We start from the raw sequence: 16,506 nt of genomic DNA on the forward strand, positions 1-16,506 counted from the left end.
AAAACTTCATAATCTTCTGTGCTGTAGTATGACAATATGTGATTGTATATTTTGTATAATGTCTTTCCTAGACTTTTCTTTCTTGGGTCTTTACTTGAAATAGTATCTAACTAGTAAAGCAGGGTGAATTTTTGTTATACTTTCATCCTATGTTTTCTGCCTCTGCCTGGTATAGTTTGGCAGAAAGACTCGGATGTCTTCTTCATATTAAGAAAAGCACATTTTGCGACACCACAGTACTGTATTTTGTTACTATAGAAGGAACATTTAGACATGGCCAGAATATTTTAGATTTCTTACTGTTCCTAATTTTTAACTATATGGGAATTTATGAGCAAGGTTAGTAACACAGGAAAGGAGCCAATTAAAGAAACCTTGTGAGAACAAAATGTGCACAGGACACTAAGGATAATCACAAGACTTTCTTTAGTTATGTTAGGAACCTGGGTGGGAATTCCCAGATATGCTCAGAATTAGTCCAAAATGACAAAAAATACACCGAACCCACAGACATTGCCAACATCCTAGCTGACAGGTTCAACGCAGACTTCTCCCCACCAAAAGGGCAAATATCTATCCCAGCAGAGTGCTGCCCCCCTGACATCTCAGATGCTCAGGTAAGAGCTGCCCTCTCCAAAGCAAAAAACACAGCATCAATGGGACCAGACGGTGTCCCGGGCTGCATCCTACATGAACTCCAAGAAGAGCTAAACCCAAACATAAAACTACTGTTCAATCTCAGCCTTACTACAGGATATGTACCCAAAGAGTGGCGTACAGCAACAGTGGTCCCTCTCCACAAAGGTGGTGCCTCAACGGATCCTGGAAACTATCGCCCCGTAAGCCTGACTAGCTTGGTCTGCAAAGCTATGGAAAGGATCTTTATGGACCTCATAAATAAAGATATTGGGGACCTACAGACAATGGATTCTACCCAGTTCGGCTTTGTTAAGGGCAGATCCTGCCTCTTAAACCTGGTTGATTTCTTTGAAACAGTCACCAAGGCCATTGACGAGGGGAAGGTGGTCCACACAGCCTACCTGGACCTCGTAAAAGCCTTCGATACAATACCCCACTCGAGCATTATAGATAAGCTCACCAGCTTAAATATAAACCCCTATGTCACTAGATGGGTTGCAAACTGGCTCAAGGACAGAACCCACATGGTTAGAATTGCTGGAGCCATGTCAGACTCCAAACCAGTTACAAGTGGCGTCCCACAAGGCTCAGTCCTGGGACCTGTCTTGTTTGGTATATATTTCTCGGAGGTACAGGCCAACACGGAAGGACTGTGGCTGACCAAGTTCGCAGATGACTGTAAACTGGGCGCCATAATCGACTCTCCAGCCGACACAAGCATCCTCCAAAAGGGCCTCATAGAAACAGACAACTGGTGCCAGAGCCATGGCCTCAAGCTAAACGCCAAAAAGTGTATAGTCATCCCCTTTGGCAAAAACAAAGTGCCCACAAATTACCACATAGGTGGTAATTCATTAAGTACAGAAGAAGTAATTAGGGACCTGGGAACCCAAGTTGATAGTAGTCTCTCATTTGACAACCACGTGGCCAAATTGGTTAGAAAAACATTTTATATAGCCCACCTAATCATGAAGGGATTCACATCTAGATCAGGGGAGGTCATCGTGCCTCTTTACTCATCCCTCATCAGGCCCATAATTGAGTACAATGCCCCTTTTGGGATGTACCTTACCAGACACCTGCAGCAACTGGAAAGACCCCAAAAGTACCTCACCAAGAGGATCAAACGGCTGAAACAGATGCCATATGCTGCCCGGTTAAAGAAACTCCAGCTCTACTCAGTGGCATACCGCCTGCTCAGAGGCAATCTGTACCTGATGTATAAAGCCATGTCCAACCCAGAATTAATGGACATGCTGCACCTCAGAAAATCCAAATCCCATCGAGCTACGCGCTCGAGAGACTTGAACCTCAGCACTGAAATAAATAGGACATGCTGGAGGGACAGATTCATAACCCAGAGGCTCCCTTCACTCTGGAATAAAATCCCAGTCCAGGTTAGGCAGAGTCCGTCATTGACTCTGTTCAAGAGGAATCTTGATGAGTGGATGGGAGATCGTAGGTTTACCCCGGGTATCACTTCTGTGTCACTGTTGGGCAGAGGCACAGTATACTAACCTCGAAAAAGGGCATAGCAAAATTAATTTAAAATGGGTGGCGAAAGCCAAACACACTCTGGCTAGGCTTATAAATGCCCTAGGGCAGATAGCCTAGTATGAACCTATGAAACCTATAAGTGATGCTTTTTACGTCTGTTTCATTTAAGGCTTTTAATTAGCACAGTAGCAGTGTTTTGATTGCTTTTGTCTTCTCGCATGTTGAGCAGTGGGAATGAAACTTGTCCTTGCTGCATTTGCAGTTCCGAAATTCAGAAAGAAAGAATATTTGTCTACCTGCATCCACTTGAGGCTCAACACAACCCATGGTATAGAACATAGAATCGAAAATCACAAAACAGCAGTGATATTTATGAACACTAGATGTTAATGTTTTGAGTCTGACTGAACTTGTAAATACAACAGGCAGTAAAATGTGTTTCTGACCACACAAACAACCTGTATCCACTTTATTCACTGTATTATACTTGTAATATTGCTATTATAATGCCACGTTCACTCTCTCCTCTACCCCTTTACATAATACAAGTGATATCCAAACAAGTGAAAAGAACTTAACAGTTTATGTTGTATTGGAAGCACTATTGTTGTGTGGTGGTGAGGATAGGCATGAGGGAATGTGGTGAGATGCTTGCATTTTGGGGTTGCAGAGATACTGCTTCATGTAGAAAAAGAAAAAAAAATTGCCTTATATGAGCTTGTTTCCTATTTTCGCACGTTTTCTTGTATTATTTTACTTGCTTAGGACAAATCTTGAAATGCCATAAATATTGTTATATAAATGTAGGTGCTTTTTTCAGTTTTCTGTTTTATTACTATTTTTTTAAAATTGTTCTAAAGTTTTTTTTCTTTTTATTTATGTAGGTGTTTTACTGTGCTTTCATTGTAGCTGCTTTAGTAACTGCATACATTATTTAACTTTATATCTGCTTTATCAATTACACAGTGCTTCTAAATAAGGTTGAAAGAGAATACATCTTTTAGCCTGACCACAGCTTTGATATGGGATAATTTAAAAGGAACATACCTCTCAACCTGTTAATGCAAGAAATCTTGATAAAGCCTGACAAAAGGGGGGGACAAAGGCCCAAAACAGCGACAGATTTTAAATATTGCTGTTATAAACTTAGAAAGTTCTTAAGAGTAACGGCGCTTTTGTTAACATACATTTTCTGAAGGATTTGTAGTCTGAAAATGTATCTCATTGTTTGGTGACTTTAGTCCTCAGATCATCCCAGTGATTTGCCAGAAAACCAGAGATTTTAACAGGAACACACCAAACATGTGAGGTGAAAATCTGGACAGTTGAGAGGTATGAGAAAGTATTCTCTATGTGGAAGTTGTCTTTTACTGTTTTCACTGTTCAAAAATTTGGCAGGTTTGAAATCAGTTATTCACTACTGTAGTGTCCGTAGAACAAATGTCAAGAGAGAAAGATCTCTTCCTTCCTCAGTGAGTCTTTCATTCATTTCCTGTTAAAAGGCTTAGGTTGAAGTCAGTTATAGATATTCCAGAAAGTGTTACCCTTTTACAAAATGCCAGATATAGTCAGAATGCATCGGAATGCCATTCTTTCTCGTGTGATTTACTTTAAAGGCATACTTAACAAAATGCAGCTGTCAAAACAGAACAACATTATTAAGTTCTGCTAGTTATGACCGTATCATATCATTCTGAAATTTCATCGACCAAGCCTAAAACACAAAATGTAAAATACTGAAACAGAAATGTCAGTACAAGCGTAGAGCTCTTTTATAATATATAGCAATGTGAAACCAGCATTAAAGCTGGGGACTGAAACAAAGTATATAAAAAACACCAGGCCAGCACAAAGTGGTGTGGAATGAGCTATTTAATCATGGCATACAGGCGAAAAAGGTACTGAAACAAAGTGCCTTTTCTCTTAACATATTTGGCTTATACATGCTAAAAAGGTTATTCTTTTACAAAAAACTTTTACTTAACATAAAATGCTGGGTATTATGCCTGTGTATAAGCTATAGTCTGCCTTGTTTATGTATTGCATTGTGTAAGGTATGTTCTGTCTTGTTTATGTATTGTACTTTTTGCATAACTGACTGCAACATTGTACTTTCAGCATTTGTGTGATGACAGGGTTGTGGCTGAAACAGTGCTTTGTGTTATGACAGGGTTGTGGCTGAAACAGTGCTGCTGTTGGGATTATTTCACTTGCCCACTTAAGTTAAATAGAAAAAAATAAATAAAAAGCAAGTTAGATTAAAACGTGCTATGTACAGTAGATGAAATGTATGGATACAAAGCAAAACGGACCAAGGATGCTGCCGTTTAAGATGTCCATTAGATTTTCTGTTCTACATTTAACAGTTACCACTCTTTTGAGTTGAAAAGTTTAGCCTTCTGGTAAGCACTTGTATATAATTTGCAATATATGCAAATGCAGCATATGATGCATGCATGTCGTGGCCAACATCAAATAATGCTTTTGCATATCTAATAACTAGGTTGTAGTAGTTTCTGCAAAGATGCACGCATCACTTTCCATTGTGGAGAGTCGTTCTGTAGTACTCCACTGCTGTGGTGGTGACACCTTAGAAACGGTACACATAATAGGAACAAATTTGATTCCTCCTCTGAGGTTAGAAATTTTTGGAAGTTATCTTCTGAAAAAAAAAAAATGAATAAATGACTTGAGTTGGTCTCCATTTGTGCAAACAGAACTTTATATCAGTAGTGAGCACCTACTTACCTTATATAAGCAGCCACTGATGGTCATTTTTTTTTTTAATGTACTACAGTCAGTGCATTTCCCAGCTGAAATACAATGTTATTAGTGAGTCTGAAAAGGATTTCCATTGGGTATCTGGTAAAATGACTATATCATTAAGCTCACATTCTCAAAATATTTTATCTGCTAGCATTGTGGGTTTAGAAATGACCCCAGGCTGCCAGAATGGTTGGCCCTTGGGGAATAGAATGAAGCCATTGATTACCAGGTCTTCATCCCAGTGGATGGATGTGAGATTAGTAGACTGGGGAAATATAGAAAGTCCTGCAGATGCAGATCGTACCTCTGACAGGAAGGCAGGAGTATTATAAATTTGTTGCATGCTGGACGTGTCTCTCCTCCTTAGATGTTATACTTTGCTTTCCCATTTGCTGGTGTATCTCTTTATATCCAGTGTCAATTCATGTACTTGCCAAGCTGCTGCCAACGTGGCTTTGAGAATGTTTACATACTGGCCTGATTTCAGTTCCCTTAAGTGTTACTTATTTGGCTTTGTTTTTAATGAATGCATGCTGGACCAGCCGCAGTTTCCAGTTGAAGTGTTTTCTGACTGGGCTGTTCTGTTTTTAGTGATTGATTACATATATACATATTTTGGTGTATTTACTTTTCTGTCTGCTTTGGTGTAATGTTAGTAATATGTTATTGCTCAAGTATGTTGGATATAAGCACTTTTAATAAAGATGAAATATGTCTGGGCACACATCATGCAGTACTGACCTTACAGGGAGCAAAACACAGTATCTCAGGGATCATGACACTTCCCTGCAGATTGCTGGCTCCCACCTTATCTCCATTTCTTATTGAAGGCTTCACCCTCAAAGGGAGTCCCTTATTTACATCTGCGATTACTGGAAAGGAGTTATGAGCTGCTTAATGAAGTCGGAGGAGGGCAGAAAGCTTGAGGATTGCTCTTGGTGGGGGGAATGAGAAAGTAATTTTTCTGCCTTGGTGCTTTTTGTGTCATTAGGTGTCGTACCTGATATTTTTACAGTTTCACTTTGGTAAAGAGTAATTCTAGAAAAGCAGTGAAAACCAATGAATATATTTGATACGCTTTAAAGTTGTTTCAGATATGATGTTCTTACAAAGTGGGGGCAAAAGCCTTACTAGAAATACTTGTTATGAACTGTGTTAATTTGTTTAAATAGAATAATATGCTGTCATTATGGGTCTATATTAGATAGACGAAAGCTTAAATGTTCGAATCTCTAAAGGTCGACCTTTAGAGATCGAACAGTTAAGTGTTAGAATATTTTTAAAAATGAAAAAAAAACAACAGTAAAAAAAAAAAGTACTAAAGGGTGTAAGCAGGGGGGGGCAAGCCCCCCTGCACCCTCACGTGGGGAGCTGTGCCCCCAACACCCCCCCTTCTTAAATATACCAACTCCAAGATCGCACTACAGTGTAGGAAATAGGAAATTTCCTGTTTCCACACTGTAGTTCATAGGTTCATACTAGGCTATCTGCCCAAGGGCATTTATAAGCCTAGCCCATAGTTATGTGGCTTTCGCCACCCCTTTAGTTTGAATAAAAACTATGCCTATTATTTTGCTGTGCCTCTGTCAAGCAGTGACACTGAAGTAATCCCTGGGGTATATCTGCGATCTCCCATCCATTGGTCAAGATTCCTCTTGAACAAGGCCAGCGAGGTGCTCTGCCTCACTGTACCGGGATTTTGTTCCACAGCATAGGGAGTCTCTGGGTGATGAATCTGTCCCTCCAGCATGTTCTATTTATAACCGTGTCAAGGTTTAAGTCTCCCACCCTTGTGGTTCTGAGGGATCTAGATTTTTTGAGGTGAAGCATATTCATCAATTCTGGGTTTGACATGGCCTTATATGTCAGGCACAGGTCACCTCTGAGCAAGCGGTATGAGACTGAGTAGAGCTGGAGTTCTTTCAGTCGGGCAGCATAAGACATATTTTTGAGACCCTTTATCCTTTTGGTGAGGAACTTTTGGGGCCTTTCAAGCTGCAGCAGGTGTCTGGTCAGATACATTCCGAATGGGGCATTGTACTCAATCATAGGTCTAATGAGTGATGAGTACAGGGGGACGATGACCTCCCTTGATCTAGATGTGAATCCCTTCATGATCAGGTGGGCAATATAGAAGGTTTTCCTAACTACTTTAGCAACATGAGTGTCAAACGAAAGGCTACTGTCAATCTGGGTCCCCAGATCCCTGATGACTTCTTCTGTGCTCAGTGGATTGCCACCTATATGGTAGCTAGGGGTAACCTTGTTTTTCCCGAAAGGTATGACTATGCATTTCTTGGCATTTAATTTTAGGCCATGGCTCTGGCACCAGTTATCCGTTTCTGTGAGGCCCTTCTGAAGGATATCTGTGTCAGATGTGTTTTCGACTATGGCGCCCAGTTTGCAGTCATCTGCAAACTTTGTCAGCCATAACCCTCCTGTGTTTGGTTGTACTTCAGAAAAGTAGATGCCGAACAAGAGTGGACCCAGGACTGAGCCCTGTGGGACACCACTAGTGACAGGCTTTGAGTCTGACATGGCTGCAGCCACTCTGACCCTGTGGGTTCTGTCACTTAGCCAGTTTGCAACCCATCTTGTGATGTATGGGTTTACATTCAAGCTGATGAGTTTTTCGATGATACCTGAGTGGGGTATTGTGTCGAAGGCCTTTGCCAGGTCGAGGTAGGCTGTATGGACTGCCTTTCCCTCATCAATGGCCTTGGTGACTGTCTCGAAAACGTCAACCAAGTTTAAGAGGCAGGATCTGCCTTTGACAAAGCCAAACTGGAGTAGTGCACTGAAGTGAGATCTCGGAGTTGGTATATTTAAGTAGCGGGGGTGTGAGGGGTGCAGGGGGGCTTGCCCCCCCTACTAAAACCCTTTCATTTTACTTTTTTTTTTTTAGATTTTGTTTTATTGCATTTTCGAACACTTAACTGTTCGATCTCTAAAGGTCGACCTTTAGAGATTTGAACATTTAAGCGTTTGTCTATGTAATATAGACCCCGTCATTATTTGGTAGGAGCCTGGATAATCCATGATAACGTTTTGCATGATGGTGAATGTGTGCAGCCACCTACAGTGCAGAAGGCTGTATGAGTATTAATGGACTGGGTGTGCTACGCAAATTGCATAGTATCATTAGATCTAAGTTTATATAAGAATGCCACCTCACCATCTGTCCACAGTTCATTTTTATGAACAGCCGTATAAATAAATGGTGTATTTGATAATATTTTGCTGCTGTTGTTTTTATTGCTTTTTTAATTTTTTTTTTACTTCATATATGATCCTTGAGTTTGTGGTAGCAGAGAAGATCTTTGAGCTGTTTCCATTCTTTTCTGCATGCTCTTAAACATTACGTTAGAAGAGCTTGTGATGTAATTTGGTGTTACCCATAGCAATGATGTGGCACGTATCCTTTGTAGGAAGAACCTTCTCTTCTTTATAAGGGGACAAAAAATGGGGTTTGGATTTAGATGTGACAATAACTGATGTTAATTTCTATACTTTTGGTACAAGAAATGAAATCTTCAGAATCTTTGTGTTTGTGTTACAGATTTGGCTTAGGAAAACTTTCGTTTGCTAATAATTAGCAAGTATGGTAGCAAAGGATATGTTAGGTGTATAAAACAGTACTGCTTCTGAGAAATGCCAGCTTCATGTTTAGAATATTTTTCTTCCCTAGGAGCTGCGTGAAATGATTAACTTACCTGGCACCAAACCTATCCTTAATCCAAATGACTTTGAGGGACTCAAGGATGAAATCAAAGGTAAAAATATGACTGAAATGAGGGAGATGTAATTTTTAAAAAAAATAATTGTTTGCTTCTAATGATAAGTTGGCTGGTCTGAAGACCTTTCTCAGATGTGTAAAATGTGACTATATTGTTGGATGCAGCTTCCCTGAACAATTTGAATGACACAGTAAGATGAATATGAGCTTCAGATGCTAGTCTTCCTTGGGGCCACAGTTAGCAGAGTTATGTTCCCATGATGGTAACCATCCAGGGGGATAAGCTTATGACTTTATCCTAATTTAGATGAGGCTAGACCTAGTCTTGCCAGATATGAAAGTTATGTACTTACTGTAATGGTAGATCTGGATACGCAGGCCCAACTTCTTAAACATGTCCAGTTGTTTTCCCACGCCCTTTTGCTGATATGGTCTAGAGGTTTTTTTTGGTTACTTTTCTGATTTTATCTGTTCCACTGTAGTGCAGTATGACCAGAATCTATAGAGGAAGCTATTTTGGAGAGCATTCTGGCTAAAAGAGGAGGGGCAAGTAGCCTATAAAGGTTTTGTATGCCAGGCTGTCTAACACCTAAAGCAGTAGTCCTAGTGCAGAGGAAGAATTAACTTGCATATCTGTATCTGACATTATGGTATGTACATACATAAATTTAATTATTCTGCTTTACAACTTGTACAGATGTCCCCAGGCCTAGGAAGCGATTGTCAGAGCTGATGATCAAGACAGCTCTGGAGAAACCTTCAGGAAAGGATGCTGAGCGATGGGCAACTTCATGCAAAGAATGGGTTCTAAAGTTTCTTCGGAGCCCTGTAGAAGTTTTACCTAGTGCTGATGGCACACATGCTGCTGGGATACGGCTATCTGTAAACAGATTACAGGTAAGTGTGATGTACATTTCTCTTCATCAGTAAGGAATTAGTAGCATCTCTGGACAAGCAAAGAAGTCAACAGAGCAAGTATCCAAAAGGTTGTAAGGATTATATTGGCAATACTCCAATCCAAGGCTAAGATAGCTCATTTGAGGTGTCACAGGAATCAAACCTCAGTCCTATTCTTTGAAATTGTCAAGAATCTGTTAGAGAAGACTATGTATTGTTGGATGTGGCACAAAGCTTCACATTTGTGTTGATATCTGGGGAAGTTATGAACAGTAGTTTCACATTGTTAAAGAAATGATTACAAATGCATCAGATCAGGTTTAGTGCAAAGTAATGCTCATGGGTAGCAAAAACTTAAGGAAGGAGTATTTAGGTAGGGTCTGTATTACAATCGCGAAGAGGCGTTACATCGAACGCCTTTACAGCGACACATAAAGACCGAAGTCTGAAAATAGCGATAGCTCAGGCCAGCAAATTTTTTTCCCAGGGAAAAAGTCATTTGACCTGAGCCATAGCATTGCCCTTTACTCCACTGTAGTGCAATCTCAGAGTTGTTATATTTAGTTGGGGGGGTGGGGGGCACAGCCCACCCACTTAGTTATGTTTTAAATAGTTTGTGTCGTTTGTGTGTGTGTGTGTGTGTGTGTGTGTGTGTGTGTGTGTGTGTGTGGTACTAGCGATTTCTTTCCCAGGGAAAGAAATCGCTATTTTGACCATTCACAGTTTAGTGCGTTTGGTCTTTGTGTTGGTGAAGAGGCGTTCGATGTAACGCCTCTTCACGATTTTAATATAGACCCTTCAGGTAGATATGAAGTAGAAGTGAACATGTTAGGATACTGCGATGTGTAGAAGGAGGCATTAGATGTAGAATATAGGAAGTTAATGCTTCTTGGAGCAGACACTTCATAAGGCACTCTTGAGGTGCTATATTTAGCCGTGGAAGCTTGTCAGTGGAATGGGTACTGGAAGCAGGAGGGTTACAGGAAAACAGCTGAAATAATGCTGTGTCAGCATAGTGGAACTTTGTATTTGTCTGATGTCAGTTTACTTATCTGTGTGGAACAGAGTAAGAAAGGTGTGTTAAAAACATTTAAGTACTTCAAAGGGGGTGGGTCTGTGATAAAATGTGAAGGCTGCCAGCATAGCTAGATAGAATTTTGTAAATAAATTCTAGGTCATTGTAAATATTAATGTGATCCACAGCTGAGCTTCAAGAATGTAACCACAGTGTACCCTGCTGGGAAAACAGGAGAAATGTGTATAAACTGTATGCCTATGTAATGTATGTTTTTATGGTATAAAACTGAGACATACAGAGATAACTTGCAAACTCTAAGAAAATAACCTGATAAAGAATTTTACGACTGTGTGTGATCTCAAGCTAAGAAAAAGGATGGCTGGGCTAGAAGCTGCTTTCTATTGTCTTAAGAAGACAGAGATAATTACCAGGTTTCACATGTATCTTTTATTGCTGTGACTTCCTGGCAGCTGCAGATTGCAAAGACATTTTAAATTTTAAGTTCTGTGAGCCTGAGAAACTTAAGCAGAAGTGACAAGAATGATGTAATCTGAAATGACTCGGCAGTAATGAAGAATGATGCAGTCTGAAATAACTCAGCAGTAATGTATTATCAATTTAAAAACTATCTCAAGAGAAAGAAATGGCATTTTGTATTTGTCTTCATTCCTGTTAACAACTCACCAGCACTTACTTTCTCTGTAAGTAGGATTTAGATCTTAGTATTTCTCTTATCAATAGAAATAGCAAGATTAGTCTAGCTGTTTTCTGTATTTGTCAGACTGTCATACAATGTTGTTTTAAAGTATTTCCTGTGATTTCTGAACTCTCTATTGTCACTGTGTTGAATCCGGGTATTGTCTTGTGTTTTTATTATTTATTATTAAATATTTTGAAACCTTCTAACTGTGGATGTTTTATGTAGAGATAATTTAAGCTCTTAGCATACTTGCATGTATTTGGTGATACTGTAGAAGCCACTCCTAAATAGCCTTCAACTCTCAGTCACACTAATTGGATAATAACAACATTGCACAGTAGATTTGGACACCCTTTGATAAGGGCCTTTTATAGTATCTGATAAGGGTGGTTGGTGGCAGGTGGTAATACCGTATAGTCAGGGCAGAAGGGGGCATGGCTGGAGAACCTGTGCCAGTCTTCCCCAGGAGTATCTGTGTGTTTGTATATAACTCAAATCAAAGTGTGCGTGTGTGTCAGCTACTTGGGGAGGGACATGAAGTATTGATTGGATGAAAGGGTGCCAGGAGGTTTTGGCATGACCACTCGGCTGAGATCTGAACGCTATAGCTGTGCCAGTGGGGAGTCTTATTGGGGGATCTGGAGAGAAAGGGAGAAACCAGCCCCAGACTGACTGTGATCTCTGTGTGCTCTTAAGGGAAATTGTATTTTACTGTGTGTGTACTTGTTATCCTTCCAATGTGGATGCCCCTCACTGGTGCCAGTGGTGAGGATTGAGGCTCTTTGATTACCGGTCCAGTGCACAGGCGTCACAGGGTCAACAAAACAATGAGGTATTGTTTGGGTATGCAGATTAACTGGCAGGTATGAAAATGGGCAGACCAGCTGGGCCAAATGGTCCTTATCTGCCAGAATGTCTATTTTTTAATAAACTAATCAGTATTTCTAAGAAGGTAGGAAATTTCAGAATTAATTAATAATAGTAATAGGCAGAGATTAGAAGGCTGGCTTCTTGGAACAGTATAATTGAAGAATTGTCCATAGTGGGACAAAATGATGCACCAAACACGTTTCTTTTTGGACCAATACTACTTAAATGGTGAGAGAGTTATAAAAAATATTTGGACAGGCATCATACTGTTCTTGTGTATTATTGTGATAGTTAGACAGCAGTTATCAAAAATATGTTCCGTTACAGACTTTGAGGTAGCAGCTTTCCAATGGCTGCAGTCATCCTTCCTTCCATCTACATCCCTGTTTTTCCCATTTTTACACAAGGGGCCTTGGTGACACATTAGTAGTGACGGTCATCCAGAGCCAGTGCATCTTGTTCAGAATTAGAAGCTAGACTTATGTTTTTGTTTAACCAAGTCTAAAAACATACCACACCTGTTCTTTATGAACTTCAGTGAATTTAAGTCAAAGGAGTATAGTCAAACTAAGTTTATTGATACATCGATCACACAAAATATTTTTGTTTTTTCATCACTTCTTATGAGGACACCTTTATTCTTCTTTTGCTGGTGTTGTGCTGCAAGGATTAAGATGTAAGCCCTACAGTTCAGGTGATGGTCATTCTGCTTTCATGTTTACTTAATATGGTCTCTGCGGAGAGCAAGTTTGCTGTGAAGTCAGTTTTGTAACAGCAGGCTGTTAATTCATGATGGTGAAACTGCACTGTTTAACTGATTTCTTCCATACTGCATTCATTAATTTATTTTTTAATTTCGCTGTCATATGGCTTTTATTGTTATAAGTATGTATATCCCTTTTTGGTTTAATGAAACTTGTGAAGCATTTTTAGCATTCATTTTGTACATATCTGTTTTATTTTGTCTTTTGAATATTTACTAAGAAAGAAAACAAAAGAGTTGCACAAGAAGTGACCCAACATTCTGCTAAAAATATAAGCATAAAATTATCTGCTTTGTATCTTTAGTTATAATACCATGGTATTTAATGCTGTAATTCACGTTACCCAAGAAAATCTCTCTCCATAAAGTGCTATTTAAAATGCACACTGTAAATCTAACGCATGTGGTGTAAAAAATGCAACTGCTGTTTGAAATAAATGAACCAAAAACAGTTCTACAGAAGTTAATAAAATAACACAGAGAAAAGAAAACAGTGTCATTCCCTGTCCATCCAGTAAGGCAGCTTTTCCAGTTCTTGTGATGACCAGGGACACAGCTTATTTCTGACAGGGTGGCCCATATCTTTATTTCTTCCAAGAAGTACTGTACTCAACAGCAATGAATTGTTTTTATTTGGACCTTGGAAAAAGGATTGGATCCCTCTTCTAGTAAATTTTAGAGTACCTTGCACATTTTTTAATTTACATTTTTGATAATGTTCAGTTATGCTTCTAGACAGAATTCATATTTTGGCAATATTTTCTTTCCACTGGGACTTTCAGAACTCTAGAATGGCTTCCTTAAAGGTTTGCATAGTCTTTCTTAAGTGAGCTTTTCTCATCAGGCTGTTGTAGCGAGAGATGGTTTCTCCATGTGATTTTTATTTTGCTCCAGAGGAGGTCATTCTGCCAACTTTTCAGCTACCTTGTAGGGCAGAGTTGAATTTTCTGTGCTGGAAAACCCTCCTTTGGGTAGCCACTACTTCTGCAGGATGGATTTTTGAGCTGCAGGCATTTTGGATTAATTCTCCTTACCTGGTCTTCCACCATGACAGGGAACCTTCAAATTAATCCTAACTTTTTCCCTAAAGTAGCCATAGAAGAGATTAACTCTCAGTCAATTCACATTTTCCAGCATTCTTTTCTAACTGCTCATGTTTATTGCATTGTATTGACATACTTAGACAGTTACACTTTTATCTGGACAAAATTAAAGACTACAAGAAGGATTCAAAGTGTTTGTTTCTTATGCTCCTAGCAAATATATGATTGGGCACATAACATAGGCATACATTTTAGTTTGCAAGAAATGTAGCATATTGTATTTTGGAAACGCTGCAGAACGTCCATTAAAGGAGGTAATCTAATAATCTAAGTTTTCCTTTAACACATATGCACAACTTATAAGTAATAAAGCTATGCATCAAATGAGCTACACGTTTAAAAATCTTGTCACAAGAAATGAGATGTCTTAATTTAATATATAAAACCTATATTAGGCCAATCTTAGAGTAATATAACATTTTTTTGCATATGCGGTGCAGGTCAGTGGAATTATCTTGAGGGAATAAAAAGAAAATGCACTTAGAGGATTTAACTTTACAAAGCTGACAGTTGCAGTAATAGATGCAAATACCTCAATTTATTTACTCTTCATTATCATTACATCTGTGGTAAGTTAATATTTGCCTACAAAGTCTTTCGTGACTCTATTTTACAAGGTATCTTGGACTTAAAATTTTACAACTGTACTTAAATGTGGAAACATCAGGCTATGAAGTTTGATTTAGGTACTGTGAGGACACAGTTATTTCACTGTTGCTTGATAGTATGGAATAAATTACCACTTAATAGAGATGGTAAAAACTTTTTGAGGGACAATTGGATTCATGGGCTGGTGTCAGTGTTCCATCCAGAAGCCTTGGAGTCAGCATTACTAGATGGCCACATCCTTAATGCTGGTACACAATTTATGAAGTTATGAAATATATCCTGGGTTAAATTGCCAGTTGTAATCTGCCAGCTTGCCTATTTCTGAGTTTTCCCTCTTAAAAGGGCAGTGCCTAGCAGTCAACACAGTGCCACTCAAGGTGTTACCTTATAATCAGAGGGTTTGTTGTACAAGGGCTGTAGCTACCTTCCAGGCATTTTATAAGAATGCTTTCACTGATATGTGGGCCGCCACAATTTGGATCTCTCAAAATACTTTTACAGTGCATTGCAAGCTGGATGCGGTGTACAGGTGTCAAGCCTCCTTTGATGCCACCATCAGTTGGAGTGTCTGTTCAAGAGGCCATCCAAGTAAGTAAGGTGAGGACTCTCTCCTAGTTGTTGAGGATGAGCAATGGTCATGATAGGTTTGAAAGTTCATGATGTATCTTGTGTGGTCTTCACTCATCCTTCAAAACATTCCTACCTACCTTCCCTTTGGCATATCAGAGGTGAGAGGTGGGTTTCCTTTTTGGGCAAAATTTGCTGTGTGTGTTGCACTTTGATTGGTATACTCGAGATCTGGGAGAAGATGTCGATGCATTGGGATTTACTGGTAAAGAGGAGTAGCAGATATCTTTAATTTAATCAAACTTGTGTCCTAGTGGTTAATTAGGAAAAGCAATGACCATGCAGGTGTATCATTATAGTAAGTGCATAGCTTTTAGTTCTTCATCTGCAGCTGCCATTCTAGGAGTGTCAGAAAGTACATGCCTTTTTCATTCTGCACTTCTTTATGGGTGCTTCCATACATCCAGTTTCAGTTCATTTCTTGGAGCAAAAGCAGTGTAGATTAACCAGTTAAATGTTGTAGAAGGTTAATCAGCAACTCCATTTAAATTGCTAGAATGCAGACATAAGGTATATGTTGCTCCAAAAATTATAGCTATATGTGAATAACCTCATATTTCTTTGTTTTGTTTCCTGAGGGTTCAGGAGAGCTAGCAAAACCAGTAATGACAGAAGAAACTGAAGATATCAGATGTGGACTTATCCTCAGCAGCATTGGCTACAGAAGTCTCCCAATTGACCCAGCAGTACCATTTGATATGAAGGAAGGTATCATCCCAAATGAAATGGGAAGGGTCAGCAGCTTACCAGGTAAGTTAAAGCTTAGCTATATAGGGCCTACAAAAGCATTCATGTATTCCAAAGTGAATATCAGGGTTATATTTAAAAAAGGGAGAAGGAGCATTCCATTAGGAGATGGTCTTTACATACTTACTTGTTTCTAAGTGGCTGCAACAAATGGTGTATGTTCTATGCTATTTTACTTGAAAATAAAATATTTGTGTATATTAATGTGCTGCAGTACTGTTTTAGGATTTACTATATTCACTGTATTGTATTTACAGAAAAACAACATAACATATGATTACACAGGTAGAAGGTGATTTTGTGGTGAGGAAGCATGTGGCAATGAAGCAGCATCTGAAACTAGGCTTTTTTGTAATTTTAGTTTGGGCATACTTCATTGTTATTTTAGCTCCAAGTTATGTTCAGGTTAGGATAATGCAGACCTTACCCAGTGCTGGTGTGGTTTGCTTGTAAGGGCGATTGTCCTACCTTTTTTAAATAATGCCATTTTATAATAGGGCCTCATACTGATTAGGTATGCTTTTGTTTCCTGAG

General features: G+C 39.2%; 1 protein-coding gene across 1 annotated transcript in view; it reads left to right on the plus strand.

The window, feature by feature from the left end:
• FDXR (ferredoxin reductase) overlaps window positions 1–16,506 on the plus strand; it is a 508,804-nt gene that overhangs the window by 388,102 nt on the left and 104,196 nt on the right. The window contains exons 8-10 of the mRNA XM_044085176.1: window positions 8,591–8,675; window positions 9,336–9,535; window positions 15,804–15,975. Of these exons, the coding sequence (XP_043941111.1) occupies window positions 8,591–8,675; window positions 9,336–9,535; window positions 15,804–15,975 (457 nt within the window). The remainder of the gene's footprint in view (window positions 1–8,590; window positions 8,676–9,335; window positions 9,536–15,803; window positions 15,976–16,506) is intronic.

This window comes from Protopterus annectens, chromosome 10.part0 (assembly GCF_019279795.1).
Source record: "Protopterus annectens isolate FY-2018-M chromosome 10.part0, PAN1.0, whole genome shotgun sequence".
NCBI lineage: Eukaryota > Metazoa > Chordata > Ceratodontiformes > Protopteridae > Protopterus > Protopterus annectens.